The sequence below is a fragment of the Triticum aestivum genome, chromosome 5D (assembly GCF_018294505.1).
Source record: "Triticum aestivum cultivar Chinese Spring chromosome 5D, IWGSC CS RefSeq v2.1, whole genome shotgun sequence".
In the NCBI taxonomy this organism is placed as follows: domain Eukaryota; kingdom Viridiplantae; phylum Streptophyta; class Magnoliopsida; order Poales; family Poaceae; genus Triticum; species Triticum aestivum.
In genome coordinates, this window is record NC_057808.1 from 79,974,231 (window position 1) to 79,993,284 (window position 19,054).

General features: G+C 47.3%; 1 protein-coding gene and 1 pseudogene across 1 annotated transcript; both read left to right on the top strand.

The window, feature by feature from the left end:
• The first annotated feature begins 8,932 nt into the window (after positions 1-8,932).
• On the top strand, positions 8,933-9,394 carry LOC123124396 (NADH-ubiquinone oxidoreductase chain 3-like). Its single transcript, XM_044545014.1, has one exon. It carries the CDS (start codon positions 8,954-8,956, stop codon positions 9,308-9,310), a length of 357 nt encoding a protein of 118 aa, XP_044400949.1. The 5' UTR covers positions 8,933-8,953; the 3' UTR covers positions 9,311-9,394.
• LOC123124395 (ribosomal protein S12, mitochondrial-like) lies at positions 9,355-9,731 on the top strand (annotated as a pseudogene).
• Positions 9,732-19,054: the final 9,323 nt, after the last annotated feature.

Here is a 19,054-nt window from a genome sequence, read left to right on the forward strand (position 1 = left end):
TTTTGCATGAAAGTGATGTGGAACCATCACATGACATCCCCAAATTTTGGTGGTAATTTTTAAAAGAATCTATCAAATGGTTGTAGTGCAAAAAGGGGCTCCAACTTTATGAAAGATCATTTTAAAAGAATAAAGCTCATGAAAAATAATTATGCAAATAAAATCTACTGATAAAGAATTGTTTTTATAAAGACGGCACATAAGTCCAAAGAAAGTTTCCACTTGAGGGAAAACTCACAATATTAAAGAGAAGAGGGGTTCTGAAATCAAAGGAGAAATCCAGAAAAATAAAAATTTAATTTCCTGGCAAAATTTTAATTAATAAAACAAGGTCAAAATTTTGGGGTGTTACAACACTACCCCCCTTAAGAAAAAAAATCTCGTCCTCGAGATTTGCTAAGGGTTGATTTTAAAAAAAATACACCCAAAAGTTGAAAACAAGAGTTTGCGCATAGCACGAATTTTGGGTACAAACATAAAGCTGCAACACACAAATAAACACAGCTATGACGTTTATAATAAAGACGGCAAAAGGACAGGGTCCGGAGAAAACGTCTTTGGTACTGGGGCGCACAAGCAGACATCCTTTGATAATGGCGATACAGGATCACACAATTACAAGGCGTAGAAATAATAAGGCTCGTTACTATTCGAGTGACTTAGTCTACTCCGTTAATATCTAAGCGGGTTTGCCTAGAGGACGTCGAATCTTCCCCACGGGTTTCACCGTCGGGAATAGCCGGATGAGGTTGAGGGGCTGCAGGGTCGGGGTAGCGGTGATGACCATCGCGGGGGTTGCTGGCCACAATCCCGTTGGAGTGTGTTCCCAAAAGGCGACGAAGCACTTCTAGGGACATCAAAGTATTTTGGTCGATGGCTGGGGCAGACCTCAAGGGCTCGATCGGGTGTCCGAACAGCACGACTGGGTTGTCGGTGTCGGGCTCCACTTCTCCTCTCGCCAGGGCTCGGCGAAACAGTTCTCTACGAGCTGTGATCAGATCAAGGGTGATTTGATCGAATAGTCCCTCGAGTGCACTCACATAGCGCACCAGATGCAATAGTGCAGGATCCGTCTCGTGATCTCCGTTGGCAACTAGAGGCATCCTACCATACCCGTTACGACTGGGGTAGTAGTAGAACGAGCGACAGTTAACTCTGGGCGACAAATGCCGGAGTTGGACTATAGCTTCTCGAGCTGCCAATTGGATGGCTTGCGGCTCAAGGGAGTGGTCCTTCCCGTGAACCTGTAGGGGCATTCTGGCGATAGACCCCTACCATAAATGTGTACAGTGGCCTAGAACTGATGGCTCTCACCGTTCATGAGCTCTTGGTACACAACATATTCTGGGGGCTCCTCTAATGCATAGGCACGGCGGGTGAGGTTTGCGAGCATGGTCACGAAACCTCCAAGGTTGGTTGCTATGGTCTCATTGTGAACAATGGGGCCAGGCATCGTGGCTTGGTTTGGGAAAGAGGCTGTGATGTGCTGGGTTGAGGCTAGCGTGTCCTTTTTATAGAAAAAGGGGCGGAGTCTTCCTTCGCACGCTTGCGAATGAGACAAATTAGGTGTCGGTCACTGGCGCGTGATCGACAGGCTAAGCTGATAGGTTGGGCACCGACTGCCAAAAGCGTCGGGGTCACTGTGTGGCTATCTTACGCGAGAAGCTTGGCTGGGGTTTGGTTAAGGTCTGGTGGGTTGGTCAACCTAGGTTTATTGACCTGGCTAAGATAGGGTTAGCCAATGGTCAGCCTGGCTCTGATACCAAGTCTGTCACGACCGGATTTTCGGGATATTAATTTCCCTGAAAACGGCCTTTGTGCTCACCAGCCCCAGGATTACTGTTAGCTGATGAGGCACCAACTTGATACAAGAATTCCAAGCAAAGTACAAAATATGAAGTACAAGACCATTGTGGCCTATGAGTACAACACTTGGTTTCTAGTGGTTGATGGCGGAAGCGGTTTGTGGTTCATCTACGTCTATGGGACTCCATTTCCCACAAGAACAGCTGACCAGGATAACTCCTATCTTCGCGAGGCTGCTGACAACACTGCGTAGGTTCCGGGGCCGTCGTCGTAACACTCTTCTCCGCGCAAGAAATCTGGCCAAGACAATAGCCAGGGACAAGCCAGTGAGTACGTTTGAATGTACTCGCAAACATCAGGAACACGGGTATAATATATCAAACATGCTCCGGATTATTATGTGATCACAACATCTGTCACGAAATATACGAAAACCCATGATGCACACCTGTGGTTAGAAATAACCAAAAATAAAATACTGGGTGCCAAACGAGGGTCTGAATGACTCCTCGAGAGGAAACTGCAAGAATAATAATGCCGCAGTCGAGCGTCGGGGTGACGCCACATAAAGGGCTTATAAGTAACAGAAATAACAGGCATGCCACAGTCGGGCGTCTGAGCGACACCACATAAAGGGCTTATAAATAACAGAAATGACAGGCATGCCACAGTCGGGCGTCTATGCGACACCACATAAAGGGCTTATATAGAATAATGGTAATGGGTATCCAGGAGGTAGAACCATCCTGGGGGTACTCAAAAATACAAATGAAGTAAATGGTTAGTACACAATAATAATGATCATAATCCACATATGTCACAGTCCATAATCAAGGTTCTGATTTAGCCGTTTTTCCTCCGAAGACCGACACTAAGACCGACACTTGACCTATCCCAGACTGTAGTCCTTAACCATGGACACGGCTATTCGAATAGATGTATAATCTCTTCAGAGGGTGTACTCTTTACCCACGGTCAACGGATTTCTTTAGTCCATTGGGACAAATTTCGTCTACGGTCTTTTGATTGAGAACACTCCTGACCTGCACACACCAGCTTAACTCACCGATGTCTGGAATCACCCACAACACCTGTCAAGCCAAACTCTAAGTGGGGAGGCTACAACCTCGACGTAGCATGGGATCAAATTTCTATACGCGTGCTCTAAGGGGTGGCCCCCCTCTCGGTCCCAACCGGAAACACCCATGCCCCGGACCGGATGACAGGCTTTAATCCGTGGCCACGGGACCCTCATCACGGCCTCTCTGTACGGGGTTGACAACTTACTGAACCGTACCCTACCTATGGCAGGGACAAGTGGTAGTACAAAGCAAGTATGGGGGTTACTGGACAAGACTCGATCTATGGCCGACTCAGGAGGTTCAAGTATTCTCTGCATGATTAGCATAACAAAAGTATTTCCATTAACAGGTAGACTTATCACTCGTCAAGCCTCACCATGCCATACCGGACATGCTCGTCCCGACGAGGTACTAGGGACAAGCCCGTGTCTACCCAAGACCACGAATTTCCCGGCTTCCTTCCGGTATGCAAGGGAAGCTTTCGAGGATGAATACCATCACCAACATATCCATTTCTCACAGCAAAGAAAACTCCACTATGCACTCATGCATATGATTTTTATCGTCACATAAAATAGCGTATGCTCCAAGTCAAGTTGATGTTGTAAACTTATCAACAACATCCAAAAATATTAACCAGGGTTCAGAATGCTTGCCTTCAAGTGTATGCATGTGGGGGTGCACTTTTGAAGGTTGCCTTATTCTCCAAAAATCCTATTTTGAGAAATATACAAACAACACATATTTCAAAAACAGTACAAAAAGTTGTCTCAAATATTTTTGAAATAAATCTTAAAATAAACTAGATGAAATTTGAGAGAGGTAGGAAAAAGAATTAACTCATTTGGAGTTTTATTTTAAAAGTTATAGCCAGTCAAACATCAGTTAAAGTTCTGTTTTAATAAAAACAGAAAAAGGAAAACGCTTCGGGGAAAATACGCTTTCAAGGCAGAGGTGACGTACTCCGGATCTTTGCGCTTTCACTTAAACAGAGAGAACGGCCGCGCGGGTCACTGATAGTGGGTCCAGGGGGGCCCACTGGTCAGGTTTGACCGTTCTTCCTCTCCCTCCCTTCTCTCTGCCCGAGCGGTGCGGGGCTCCGGCGATCGCCGTCGGCGAACGGCAGCTCCCCACGGGGTCCCGAGGGTAGGGATGGATCCGCCAGACTGGGGCGGTCCTCCCGATGGGTGCTAGGCAGGTGGGGACGGAGGAGGTCACCGGCGGCGAGCTCCGCGGCGGACGGAGGTTCGGGAGCAAAGTGGACTTGGGGCTCCGGTGGTCCTTGGTCGAAGCTGAGGCGCTAGGCAGCTCCGCCTGACTACGGGGAAGCTCTTGGTGGTGTTGGATTGGCAAGGGAGGGCCTGGCTGCGACGAATTTCTCCAGAGCTCGGCGGCGGTCGAGCTGGCCGGAGACGAGGAAGAAGGACTCTCCCCGACGATTGCTGGCTAAGGGGAAACCAAGGGGGTGGCCTGGGGTTGCCTGAGTGCTCGGAGGAGCACGGGGCCTCCTTTTATAGCGTGACGGGGCTGGCTCCGCGGCGGGGATAAGATCGACGACGAGTCGCCGTTGCTTTAGTTGCAGGGCATCGTGGCAGCGACGAACGCGTGCCGACGAGCAAGTGGATGAGCTCGGGCTGTTCATAGGGGGCAGCTGGCGCGCGTGGGCGGTTTGGGCGGCGCCGTCCACGGCAGAACCCGCTGCCGACGCTGGCGTGCCGCCAAGAGCTCTGCCAGCGGCGCTGTGGGGCGCCAGGGTTGGCGTGGGGAGTGGGCGAGGCTAGTGCGCTGCTCAGCAGGTGAGTAGGGGCCAGGGACGGGTCGCGTCGAGGGTGGCAGTGCGGCGCGGCGACTCAGTGCGCGCGCGTGCAAAACGTGCGCTCTGGGCGCGCCCAGAGCACGCATAGCAAGTGTTCGACGAAATGCCAGTGCGCGCTAGGGAGCCTGGGTGAGGCTGGCAGCTAACAGGCCAGGGTTAGAGACATCTGGGAGGTTAGTGGACATGCTGGATGGGTCAGGGGCTCAAGTCCACAATGCAAACCAGAGGACATGCCAAAATTGTCTCTGCACACAGGGTGTTCGACAGAATGCCATGGGCATCTAGGCAACTCTTGGGGTGGCCAAACTCTCCAGAACCTAGTCTCTTTAGGAGCTAAAGAAGGTGGCAAGGTTAGTTTGGCAAAAACAGAAACTTGATAGTGTAAGTTTTTGAGAAAACCAGTTTTGGGCAGAAACTAAAGGCTATCATTGCATGCACCAAAATATGCCAATGGGTCCAATCTCCTGGACTTAAGGGTTTGTTAAGGATAACTATAGGTAGGAAAAAGCTCAAAGGTACTAGAGCAAAATAAAATGGGGTTGCAGTACAAAACACCAGACTGGACCAAAATGGAAATGAAGATGATTCACTCAAATTTTTCAAAGAACAACACTGGGTTTTTGCATGAGGCTGAGTTATGAGCATCAATAGACATCTCCAAACACTTGGAATAATTTTTAGAAGAATATTTAAATAGGTTGTAGTGCAAAAACACCCACTGGACCAGATTTGAAAAATTGATGTAGGGCTCAAAATCTCCAATGACCACAAGATATTTTTGCATGAAAGTGATGTGGAACCATCACATGACATCCCCAAATTTTGGTGGAAATTTTTAAAAGCATCTATCAAATGGTTGTAGTGCAAAAAGGGGCTCCAACTTTATGAAAGATCATTTTAAAAGAATAAAGCTCATGAAAAATAATTATGCAAATAAAATCTACTGATAAAGAATTGTTTTTATAAAGAGGGCACATAAGTCCAAAGAAAGTTTCCACTTGAGGGAAAAACTCACAATATTAAAGGGAAGAGGGGTTCTGAAATCAAAGGAGAAATCCAGAAAAATAAAAATTTAATTTCCTGGCAAAATTTTAATTAATAAAACAAGGTCAAAATTTTGGGGTGTTACAGAAATGGTACCTGGCTAGTATTTATGCCGAAATCTAGTGACATTATTTACTATTACTATAGTCAAGAAGTAAAGAGTAAAGGCTTTGGCCATTGCCAACGCTTACCTAACTTCTCACTTAAATGTTTACTCGCGTTACTGGTATTCAATAAAAGAAGGAAACCATGGTACCTACCTCCCTCCCTTACTTGGTAATCTAAGAACCCTTCAGGGGGAGCAAGAGATCTTCCATACCAACATTTTGTTCGCCACCCCTGCTTCCTCCTACACTTGAGCTTGTGCAGCAAATCTACTTTATACTTAGGCCAGATCCTGCAAGTAAAGAGAAGTAAATATTGGAAACATGGGTATCTAGTTTATTTTATTCAACGGTTGAGTAATTGAAATTCCTTGCTTCTTCAAGCAGGAGATCCCGAGTACCGGGTGTCGTCAGACTCCCATTCTATTACCTTTGTGCCAAGAGCATATTAAGCAGCCTGGGCTGTTCCGCTACCGACGTGTAAAGAAGCTCCTCCTAACGGCTAAACCAATGAATTTCTCTCCTTAAAGGAATCTACTTCCCTGACTGTCAACTACTCGCTTCTTCACCGGTATCACACCCGCGCCATACTGAATAGCAGAGTTAGAACCCAACCAAATACGATTCTTGTATTATCTTACCGAAATTCAGATCCATTTGGCTCCAAAGGAGCAAGCGCGGGAGTTCTAACAGGACTTTGAGACTCGAAAAATCCTTCGGGCTGCTGAGAACAAAGAGAAGTAGTTGCAAAGAGGTTTGATAGGGTTAGGAAGATGCCCCATTATTCGTAAACAAGAAGAAATCCAGATTAGTTTGATGGAGTTGTGGCTTAGCACAAGCATGGTGTCAATGTGGTTCCTCTCGACTAAACACTTAAACAGTTGGATCCAGTAGGGTTGAATAGAGGTATGGTATCGGCAACCTTTTAGGGAGCGAGATTCTTTGGAATAAGATAGCTGCCCAGAGCTTGTGACGTACCTACCCCTTGGGCGTAGATAGAATTAGGTAAGATAAAAATCAATTAGAAAGTCCTAAATTAGACCAATTCAATTCCGTATGCTAGAATAAGAAAAAAGTGCTTCCGAATTTCTCTCATCCTTTATAATGAGAATTTCTCTTTGTTCAGTAATAACTTAATCTTGCAATAAAACACTCTTGCTTGGAAGGTATGGTAAAGGTAAACTATTTCTATTTTTTGATATAAAAAAGAGAGTGCTAAAGGAGTCATTCAGAAGTGAGTGAAGGGGCAAAGCTCATTTCTTTCATTCAGGAATGGGCAATGGACCAGAATGAAATGTGGTAATATCGGGATTGGCGGATTTTTTATATTGAAATAGAAAAAACTCAGCACGACTAGTGAATTCAAATTAGAGTCACTTGCGAATTTCTTCAAATTGTTGTAGTGTAGTATTGTGGTTTTTCAGTAAAGACCCCGACCTATAAATATTCACAACCCGGCTCATACGGGCGGACAATATTCACCTAGAGCCCCGTTGCGACCACAATGCTGTTCTTGAAGGACCTTACCTTAGAGAAAAAAACGGGAAGAGAAGTTAGGAAGACTACTGATGTAGGGCGGCGGGTGAGCTCAACCTCGAACCAAACAAGCAACGGATTGAGCAACTAGCGCGAAAGCCGTTGCGCGTTAGCGCATCCGTTTTCTTGCTCCATCGTTATTAGTTTCTATTCTCTCCCTGCACGAACCTCGGTCCAATCAATTTGTTTGGAATTGGGGATAGGATAGGTTAGAACTCCCATTTCCCGATCGGAGGTTTGAGCTGCTATGGCAAGTTTTTTTCTGAATAGTGGGTATGGGGAACCCACCGTACCAACACGATTGGCTGGTGTTGCTGATACCGGACCCTTTATAACCCCGATTGGGAGGGCAGGCTAGTCTGAGGCTCTGGGGATGCGAGGCCATTGAAAGTGAGTATCCCATATTCTATGACGGAGATAGAGCATTAATTGCAGTTTTCACCCCACCTTAACGACCGAGCGAGGGATGAAATCTTTCGACGACTAGGGAGGCGTCACCCGAGGCCGATTCCAGTGGATCACTATAGAATCTTCTAGAAGCAGGTTCTCCGAGCACTATGGTAGGACGTGGATCCATCATGACGAGAATGGACTTCTCCGTCATGTAATGGTTTAGAAGAGTCACGGTCCTATTCCCCGCCAGGCTTTTTCCCTTCTCGACTAGACAAAGGAGATATTCATTCCATTCAGGCAGGTGAGAAAGGGTGGCGTCGTCTTGACCCTGTCTTCTCTCTTGGTCGGGCTGGAGGCTAAGTTTCTCATTCAGTGGTGAGGTGTTCATAGAAAGCAAGGCCTCGCCCAACGAGTGGTGGATTTGGTTTGGATGGGGTCTCGCTTGGACGCTGGGGAGATCCATAGATCTTGATAGAGTCTTTCTCGCTTAGTAAAGAAGAGTACGCGCGCTACGGCTTACACAGTGGATCTTCGGGCAACCAACCCGGCACATCCAATTCCGATCAACAACTTGGAGGTATAGCTGAGTGGCTTAAGGCATTGGTTTGCTAGATCGACATACAAGAAGATTGTATCATGGGTTCGAATCCCATTTCCTCCGGCACGGAAGTAGAACGGGCGGGCGAAATTACATGAGAGAAAGAACCTCAGATTGATGGAGTCCGCCGTCGGACAGAATAGCTGCTTAGTGACTAGGAGCGGAGCGCCCCTTTCTTGTTCTTGATGGCGTCTATAGCGAAGAAGACCTTCCCGAACAAGGGCCGTCCAGTCCCTGGCCAGCTCTCGGTTCTTGAGCAAGCTCCTCCACTGCAGGTAGGATGCTCATAGATGAAGAAATGAGACTTTAGGCAACTGGTTCTGGTAGCTCAGCTGGTTAGAGCAAAACAAGCAATGGATTGAGCAACTAGCGCGAAAGTCGTTGCGCGTTAGCGCATCCATTTTCTTGCTAGACTGCAAATCCTTTTTTTCTTGTTTCAGTGGGAAGAGCAAGGGGCATTGCCCTTGAAATCCTTCAGTGGTTCGAATCGACATCTGAGCATCTTTTTTCGGTATGCCACTCCGCGGGCAAGGAGAGCCGCAAGGAGAGCGAGAGAACGAAGTGGGCTTTGGTGATGTCAGAATTTGCACCTATTTGTATCTATTTAGTGATCAGTCCGCTAGTTTCTTTGATTTCACTCGGTGTTCCTTTTCCATTTGCTTCCAATAGTTTGACCTATCCAGAAAAATTGTCGGCCTACGAATGTGGTTCCGATCCCTCTGGTGATGCCAGAAGTCGTTTCGATATACGATTTTATCCAGTTCCTATTTTATTTATTATCCATGATCCGGAAGTTACCTTTTCTTTTCCTTGGGCAATACCTCCTAACAAGATTGATCTATTTGGATCTTGGTCCATGATGGCCTTTCTATTGATTTTGACGATTGGATCTCTCTATGAATGGAAAAGGGGTGCTTCGGATCGGGAGTAACCACTTTTGAAAGGGCAAAGGGGGGAAGGACATAGGAAAGAGGGATGCCTACAAAAAATCAATTGATTCGTCATGGTAGAGAAGGAAAATGGCGCACGGACCGTACTCGAGCTTCGGATCAATGTCCCAGAAGCAAGGAGTATGCCTGCGTGTTTCGACGAGAACACCCAAAAAACCTAGTTCAGCTCTACGTAAGATAGCAAAAGTACGGTTCAGCAATCGACATGATATATTTGCTCACATTCCAGGTGAAGGTCATAATTCGCAGGAACATTCTATAGTCTTAGTCAGAGGAGGTAGAGTGAAAGATTCGCCAGGTGTGAAATCCCATCGTATTCGAGGTGTCAAGGATTTGCTAGGAATTCTGGATCGTAGAAAGGGAATATCTAAGTATGGTGCGGAAAGACCTAAATCGAAATGAATGGAAGATGCCTCTGGAACTTTTTGGTTCTTTTTTGGGGGCGATATGGAAGCAGCTAGCTCCCTTTCCCTTATTATGTTACCATTTCTCTCCGCTATTCTTCGCTTAGAAGGGCTTGACTTACTTAACTTACTGCTTTCTCGAAACTAGCTAAAAAAGGGTCAGGTATACCTGCCTGATGAGAGAGGGTTTTTTCTAAACTGGGAGCTGTTGTCGGTATGGGCAATTTCTTAAGTTCTTTGATTGATTCTGTCCCCGAGTGCTACCAAAGTTCCTCTAATTCCTCAGCCAGATATTTCCCTTGCCAGACTTTCTCGATAGCGGAATCGATAGATGTTACCACAGAGCGGTACCTAGCAACCTTCATTCCTGTTTTTCCATCTTGCCTTTGCTACTTGAGAGAATGCCTTTGACCGAGCAGCTCTTCCACTGATTTTATTAGCAATCAAACCTCTTCCCTTCAACTCGTACCGAAGGCTATGTCCCAGTAAGCATTTCCTCTGTTACCTTGTTTCCCACCTCTGACCTTCCGCTATGACATGACCAGTCCACTAATAAGTCAGGTATCTCTGAAAAGTAAGACCGTCCTCTTCCCTTCGTCAATAGAAGAACTCCAACCATGCATTCTTGAAATAGCAATTATTGTCTTCCTGGTCAGCTTTCAACGAGTGACTCTTGGTTGCGGGGCCAGGGGGACCTACTATCTACTTAACCGCTAGGCAAAGAGGGAGGAGCCAGGAAGCGGGCGTTTAGTGAGGAAGAGACCAAAAAGCATTTCGTCGATAAAGATGAGTGCTTTCGATTGGCTTGTTGCACTAAAGCTGCAAGGTTCTTTGATCGAATCAACTCTTTGCGTTTACTTTCATCCCATCCCACTCTCTTTATTCTTTCGTTTTAAGAAAATAAGAAGGAATTTTAAAATCCTTATTATCCTTCTACACAATCCAATCATGCAGTCTAGCTCTACTTTACAACGATATATCTAGCTTTTAGTTTTGTTGAACTGCGCTTATCTCAGGAAATGAGGATAACTTAACGGAGCCCAAACTCATTTGAAATAGGTTTTCTAGCCTTTGGCTTAAATAAAAGATCCAGCTAACTTGTGAGATAGAGTTGTCTTCCTGGCTGGAACAGGATGGTACCTTATGACTTCAACTAGAAATGGCTTGCATGGATCCAAAAAAAACTCAAACCAACTATTCAACAGTTAGTGGGACCTAGAATGAAACTACCATTGTCTTCCCATACTCATCTACATCAACCACCGGCTACAGAGGGAGCTAGCCTGGAAAGAAAAGGAAATGAATGGAGGGTATAAGTATTTCACTGGTAAAATCCCTTCATTAAAGACACACTCAAAAATAGTTTGTTTCAAAGAAAAGGAAATACCACTGAAGAAGATCTTACTTTTTTGGCATTAACTGAAAGCCCAGACACTCTGTTAAAATGAGTCATGATACTAGTAAGCTCTTGGATAGAATTCAGATCACCACCGCTGAAAAAAAAGATCATCTACAAAGCACAAATGGTTGAGTCTGAGCCTCAACCAGCCTTTGTGAAAAAACTAGATTGTAGTTGATTTTTATGCTTCAAAGCCCTATATTAGAGTTATGACCGTCCACCAATAGAATAGAGACAGCGAAAGAAAGGGACAATATATTGGAATCTAAAGCCAGGGAGCTTCTAAATAGACGGGGAATTAGCCTGGATGATGATGAAGACATCTCCCGGGCAGCAGATCTTATTTTATATGGGAAAAGGCGTGATCAAGTCAACTATGCGATCCGGGCCTTAAACCGTGTAACCTCCAAAACCTAGAAGGACTTCCTGGATGAATTAAGAAAGTTGAGTGGGCCGTTTAGTTTATATAGATGAAATAGAATATATAAAAAGTTTGATTTGTTCTGTTGAAATAGAATACCCTAAAAAAGATTTCTAAACGTGGGCCACCATTTGTATTTCGATGAAATGCTATCACCTAGAAAACAGAGATTGAAAGGATAGTAGAGGAGCTGTTGCAAAATGTTGTAATCAGGCCCAGTACAAGCCCCAAAGCAGCTCTGGTGTTGAAGAAAGATGGAACCTGGAGAATGTGTTTCGACTATCGAAAACTAAATGCAGCAACTATGTTTTCCAAATACCCCATTCCTATCATAGAAGACCGGCACTTTTGGATGAGGTGTGAACTAAGATAGACTTGAGGGCTGGTTATCACCAAATAAGAATGAAAGGAAGAGGATATCTATAGAACAGCTTGAAGGACCGGCTTTTTGAATTCAAGGTGATGCCCCGGCAACCTTTCAACAACTCATGAATATTGTTTTTAAAGAGATATGTTGGAAAGGGGTATTGGTCTTTTTTGATGACATTCTAGTGTACAGTTCTACCATGGTGGAGCATCTCAAGTTTCTAGAGGAAGTGTTCCGGCAGAACAAACTTTTTGTGGGTGAGCCAAATTTCATAAAGGAAATACATTATTTATGAAATTGTGGTATCTACTGATACAAACAAGGTAGAGGGCATGACAGCTTGGCCAGGACCAGCCAATGTCAGAGAACTCCGAGGGTTGCAGGGGTTATTATAGGAGGTTTGTACCGGGGTATGGAGCTATCAGCAGGCCTTTAACTGAGTTGTTAAAGAAAGGTGTGGAGAAGAAGCCACAAAAGCATTTCTCAAGCTCAAAAGTTCTATGGTATGCTGATGCCTTTGAACATTGACTGGGAGAGCGGCTCGAAAGAGTTGGGACAGACTAGAAGCTTTGAAGTTTATGTTCTCTAAAAAGATAATAGCAATCTTGACTTACATCCGGTCAAGATCCCCGTGAAGGAATGCTGATTGAACATCGAGCTGATAAAGAGGGAGTACCATACCCAACATACTCCATTAAAGGAAAGGTATGCTTGCTTGGTTTCTTTGGTCCGAGAACACACACCACAAACTCTCGCAGTCGATGAGGAAACGTTAGTCAAACTAAATTTAAGTAATCCGTCGGGCCTTAACCTCTACGCAAGGAGATCTTACGTGTAGACCCATGATTAGGTAACTACTTCTTCTTTTATTCGGAGTATCCAATGGAAAGTGGGCCTCTATCTACAGGTCTTGGATACCTGGGCGCTAGAAAGGTTACCGAACCAGGGTTAAGTGAGGCTGTTCAAACTTCACGGCCTTCACTATCGGATGTATATGAGTAAAATCAGACATCAGTATCACAACCTAGCGTTATCCAGATCTTTCGTTGATCCAGGCGATTTTGGGAAGGACTCAGCATTCTCCCACAAAAGGCCAGGCCTTGAGTTTCTAGCTGACTCATATAAGTCAGGTGTCAATTTGTTTTGGGTGACGTATCTTTCTCTCTAATGTTCTCCGTGGTCTCAAAGGATGATCAGTCAGATAGCGACATTGGTAAATAAAAAGAAGAAGTTTACACGCCGGGTGCATACTTCAGTGCCACTAATTAGCGACTTTTTTTGCCCTTTACCTACACCATGTAGACCGGAGGATTACACAGAATCCCATTGGCGAGTTTAAGACAGCTAGGTTATTCAATAAACTTGGAATACCAACTCCAATGCTTGGCTTGCTGAATCAGCATATGGATTACTTCATTGAATTTCTCGGCCCGAGCTCTTGTGATTGGTCCACTTGGCAGGTGGAGTGGATCCTTAGCAGGTTCATGTGTTCCTTGTTTACGTAGCTCTTCAGTTGGATCACGTAGCCCCTCCTTGGATTACGTTGCTCTGCCCTTGGATTACTTGAGTCATTTCTGGGTTTACTTGGCTGCTTCGCAACATGTTGGTTACTTGATCCTTCGCTTCGTTTACTTGGGAGCCCAATACTTATTGGTTGGGAAAATTACCTTCAAAGGAAAATGATCCTCCCACTGGCCCGAAAAATCCATATATTCCCATGGGAATGGGTGGTGCTGAACAAGCAGGCAGGCCCAACATTGTTTATCATTACTTCAATCCTGGTTAGGTAAAAGGAATTCCGCAGCAGTGGGTACGTGATTAGTTACAACCAACGGAAAGACTTATTGAAATAATAGGGAATTTCCTCATCCAGTCTACTCCTAGGACTACATCATATGCTCCCAACTCCATGGCCAACAAATCAATATTCAATCGATATCCTTGCATCTCCCACTGTACACCAGAACACATCCCATACAATCGGCCCGAAGAGCATCAATGGGCAAGCCTACTAAATAGGCATAGAGATACATTAGCCGAGTTTGCTTACAACAACTGTTATCACTCTAGCATCGGAATGGCACCTTTCGAAGCACTCTACGGGAACCTTTGTCGTACCCCGATTTGTTGGGGTTGGCACGTACCGACCGACGGGGCCATAGAAGATGAAGGGGAGTGCCGAGAAGATTCCACTTATTCTAGATTAAAAGTAGTTCAGGACCAGGTACACCGACCACGATATTTGGAGTTTGCAGTAGGTGATCATGCTTGACTTCGTCTTGAACCTACAAAGGGTGTGATGCTTTTTTGAGTGAAGGATTAGGTATAGCTAACCGATACATCGGACCTTTCTTGGCCCATATCCCCCTAGCCCTTACTCCCTTGTTTCGGTGGTTGGTCTCTACCTTTTTCTGTCTCTTGTCTAGTTTGTCTTCCTCTTCTTTTTGAGGGCAACGTAGTAAAAATCCTTTATTTTAGGGGATTTCCCTTTTCTTTCCAAATGAATTTATGCTTAGTCTAAAATTGGTAAATACCAAATAATATATATATATATATTATTTGAAATATGTACCAGTTTCCTGAAACTAACAAATAGAGTTATAGCTTTGATTGACTTACTAGCTTACGGGAACGCTTTGAATCTCAACTTACTTTGAACGAGTGCTTCCCACATAGATTGCTGGAAATAGAAGTGAGCTGGGGCAGAACTTGAAGCACGGGAGAAGGAAAAAGAAGTATACAAGGGGTGCGTAGTTGGTATATGTACGGTATAGACCTTTCTTTGTGAATAGCTAGTTCAGTTACAAGGGTGTATACAAAGGTCTGCTTATAGGTTGAAAAAGCCTGTAGCGATAGCCTAGATAGCCAAGAAGATATACGTATTTCATAGAGCTAGCTAATAAAGTTGTTGTTAACTTCAAATAGGCTATTGAATGCAACGGCAAATAAAGAAGAAGAAAGTGCCAGAGCTAAGAGCTAATATATTCCCAGTCTATGCATGGATAAAGGAATGATAAGAGCTATGAGCAGTTTATTAAACTACACTACGGCTAATATATATGTAAGGACAAATCAACTAGAAAAAACCGTTGCCAAAGAAACCATTTGTTTAAGCTTATTTGTTCGCGCTAGGCTAAAAAACTAGATAGAAGAACTAGAGGCCGCCAAGGTCTTCAACCATTAGCAGGTAGGATCCTTTGCTTACTACTTGAAGCAGAAACCTAGAAGAGGAATTCTTTGTATTCCAAAATCCATCTTCTTTCCGGTCCGCTTCATTCATTCCCTTACTAATAAATCCAATTCATCGCTAATGGCGAAACTAGCCTGTATGTACACCGCACAACTAATTGTTGCTTGGTAGGTTCATCAGCTCTTCTCACCTTTCCGTCGACATCTACTAAAGTTTCAGCTTAAGTGGTTCAGCCGCCCCAAATCTGACTCGATCCAGGGTTATATATCATAAAGGGCTTCGACAAGGGGTTTGATTCGTTCTTTGAGCAAAAAGATAAGGTCGCAATACCGGAGTTCTTTCTTTGCTTCCAAGAACATAGATTCCTTCTTCAACCCAGGCCATGACTGAGGGCGGGTATCTCACTCGCATATCTAGAGCCTAGCATCTCTCCTGAACGACACCTTCTGCAGACTCTACTGGTGGTATTTCCCGAGGCGAGGGTAAATATGTGCATTCATATCGGTCAGGAAACGACAATGACTCTTCTTCTTTTTGGGAAGCTATGGGCACCTCACAATTCGTATACGACATTAGTGGAAGCGAACATTCATAGCATTCATTGTCACCGATCATTGACAAAAGAAGAAAAAGAAGCCGTACGACAACTTAAGGAATCTTTAGATTTGGCGGCTATAACTCAAAGGGCACAGACAGGCTGCTGGTACTTTTTTTTAGCTAACTAAAGTCCAACTTCCTTTGCCGAAAGAGGATGAAACGGATCAGCCGATTCAACTTAGCATTACCCGATTCGTAACTTCAAGCACAACCATCCATCTCAATCCAAAATCTCCGATCGTCTGTGATCCAAACCCAAACTCTCCTCCGGTTTCGAATATATAGACAGTGCCTGCTCTCAAACCAACCAAGACAGTAGCAAGTTCCTATCGAGAACAAGATGACAGATCAATATGACCAATTTCTAGAATATCTCGGGTGAATACGTGAAAAAGTGTTGCTTACCTCAGTGAAATGGAATAAGGAAGAGAAAGTGTAGTGTGATAAGGGAAGATGCAAGTTAATTTTGAGGTTTTCAAGCAAGGGCTGAGATAGATATACAAACCAGAAGAATTCACATCAGAACCCTTTCCTGTCGGATCTGGGGTTCCGGAAAAACCCTTAAGGTTCGAACTATGGGGTGCGCGCGAAGCTCTTTCCCACCTACCGATCTACAGCCTAGCTCACTAAGATCGCGCGGACGAACTCGACAAACTCGCAACACAGAAAGACACGAGATTTATACTGGTTCAGGCCACCGTTGTGGTGTAATACCCTACTCCAGTGTGGTGGTGGTGGATTGCCTCTTGGGCTGATGATGAACAGTACAAGGGGAAGAACAGCCTCCTGAGGTTGAGGTGTTCTTGTGCTTGTCGAACTTGTGTGGGTGAGGACTCGATCAGTTCTTGATCCCATCCCCCCTACCGTGGTGGCTAGCTCTACTTATATAGGCCCTGGTCCTCTCCCCAAATATTCGGGAAGGGAGCCAACAACGGCGGGCAATTTGAAAGGGGACAGCTAGTACAAGCTATCCTGACAAAAGTGGTCTTCGCCTGCAAAAGGCTCTGGTGGTGACGCCGTCTTGGGCTCCATGGTGACCTCCGTCTTGCCATCCTGCTGGTCTTCGGTCTCGTTGCACCGATATGGAAACCTTTGCCTGATGCCTTGGTACTCCGCGCCTGCGCCTGCCTCACCAAAGAGGAAACAAGGACGCTGTGCGCGCTGGCGCCCGCCTGGTGTCGATTGTCATGGCTCACATCACACGAGCCTCGCGAGGTTTGCCCCGCCTTGATATCTCCGCTCCTCGTGAGCCTGCCTGGCTAGGCCGCTACTGAGGAGGTCTTGCGCCGTCCGCCTCACAAGGCTTGGCCCCTCGCGAGGGTCTTGAATGCCTTGTTGATGAAGATGGGTCGTACAGGCCCGCTAGCAAAGCCACGCCGTGGGCCGCAGGCAGGCAAGTCTGGGGACCCCCGTTCCCAGAACACCGACAGTAGCCCCCGGGCCCATGGTGTCGGGTGGTTGGTGCGACATATGCCAAGGGATGGCTTATCATTGTGGGAGCTAATAAAACGTCGCCGGTGCCTGGAAACGGGATGAGGCGAAGACATGCACGCCGACGGATCTTACCCAGGTTCGGGGCTCTCCGAGGAGATAACACCCCTAGTCCTGCTCTGCGAGGTCTCCGCATGATCACTAGATCGATGAAAGGTAGCTACAATCGCTCCTAGAGCTGTTGAGATCAAGGGAGAAGAAGAACAAGGCTAGCTCTTGCTTCTCTCTATCTATGGTGTGTGTGTGTGCTATGCTTAGAAGCAAACTATGCTCAGAGGCCAACCCTTTGCATGGGTGCTCCGACGGGTTTATATAGGCCTACCCCCGGGGGGTACAATGGTAATCCGGCTGGGCTCTGGTCCCAGCCGTCAGTGTCTACGCTCGCCGGCTTCTCCGCCGGCTGCTGGGTCCCGCCGGCTGCCGGCCTCTTGGTCGACAGGCCGGCCCCACTGCCTAGGGTCTTGTCGGCGGCTGCTTACTGTAGCCTCGCCTCTAATGACGAGGGCTTTGTCGAGGTGAGCGTGGCTACAGTGGGCCGCCTTGGGGGCTCTCACTGTAGCCTTACCTCGTCTTGTCTCCTTAATGGGGCTCTCCCTTCGAGGAAGGGAGTAGCCGGCTTCTGGAAGCCGGCTAGGCTCTTGGCCGACTGGGAAAGGCCGGGCCGCCTTCACGCCTCTCTCTGGCTGAAGGGGCCCGCCGCCCGCGGGCCGTACGGGAGTCGGTAGTGGGTGACATCGAGGCCAGCATGGCTACAGTGCGGAGCCGCACGGGAGACGGCCGTCCCGTACGGCCTCCTGTAGCCATGCCCACCTCGGGCCTTGGGGGTAGTGGGCCGCACTGTGGCCACACCCCGTCGTGTCGCCGTTATGTGGGAACAGCTTCGGTGGTTATGGTCTCGGCCGGCTCCTGGGAGTCGGCGTCCTTCTTGGCCGGCTTCTTGGAGTCGGCCGCCCCGTAGTTGTCCTGGGGAGGAGTTGGTGAGGCTGGGTCGCCTTCCGGGAGTCGGCTTCAGAGGTAGCCGGCCAGGGAAGGCGGCCCAATGCTTGGAGTGCTTGGAGGCCCGAAGGCCTGATAATTTTTTCAGAAGAACCAGGGGCAGTCGGTTAGGCTACCCGTGGCCATTTACTCCGACAGTAGTCCCCGAAGCTGATTGGGCTTCGAGGTGGAGTGGGGGTTGAGAAGCTCGATCAGCTTCCTATCGTGACGAGCCGGCAGCTGGGAGCCGGCCTTGGTCAGGCGCGCCGCCTGAGTCGAAATCTTTTGGAGTCGGAGGGCGGGAGCCCGCTGGCACGTGCACCGGGCCGCGGGCCGGCCACGGGCCGTCGGCGAACCACGTGGCCGGAAAGCCTGCCAGCCCACGCGCGTGACGGGACGTCGCCGCAGGGAGGGGGCCCGCCACGTCCGCGCCCCGGCCCAGGCGCGGATCCTTTGTATCCCGAAACCGCCCGCACGTTCCGTGCGGCAGTTTCGGCTCGCATTTATGCGTAATAATCGCGAGACGTGGGGGGAGTGGGCATAGTTAATCCCACGTCCCTCCCCCACGTCCGGCCTCTTCGGCCTTGTGAGGCTATAAGTAGGGGGAGGTGGAGGGCGGCAGGCCCTCGCACGCTCCTCCTACTTCCACCGTCTTCTTCCTCTTGCCCGTTCTTGCGACAGCGCTTCGCCGCCGTGCTCTTCCACCGCACGCTCCTCCGCCGCCGTGCTAGCTTTCACCATGCCTCCCACCGTAGAGCAGCTTGGCAGGGATTGGGACGGCTCCAACGTCCATGACGACCACGTCGACTTCCTCCGCGACACGCGGCGGCTGCCCAGCGCGGACAAAGTGGAGGTCCGCCTCGCGCCGGCGATGGAAATCT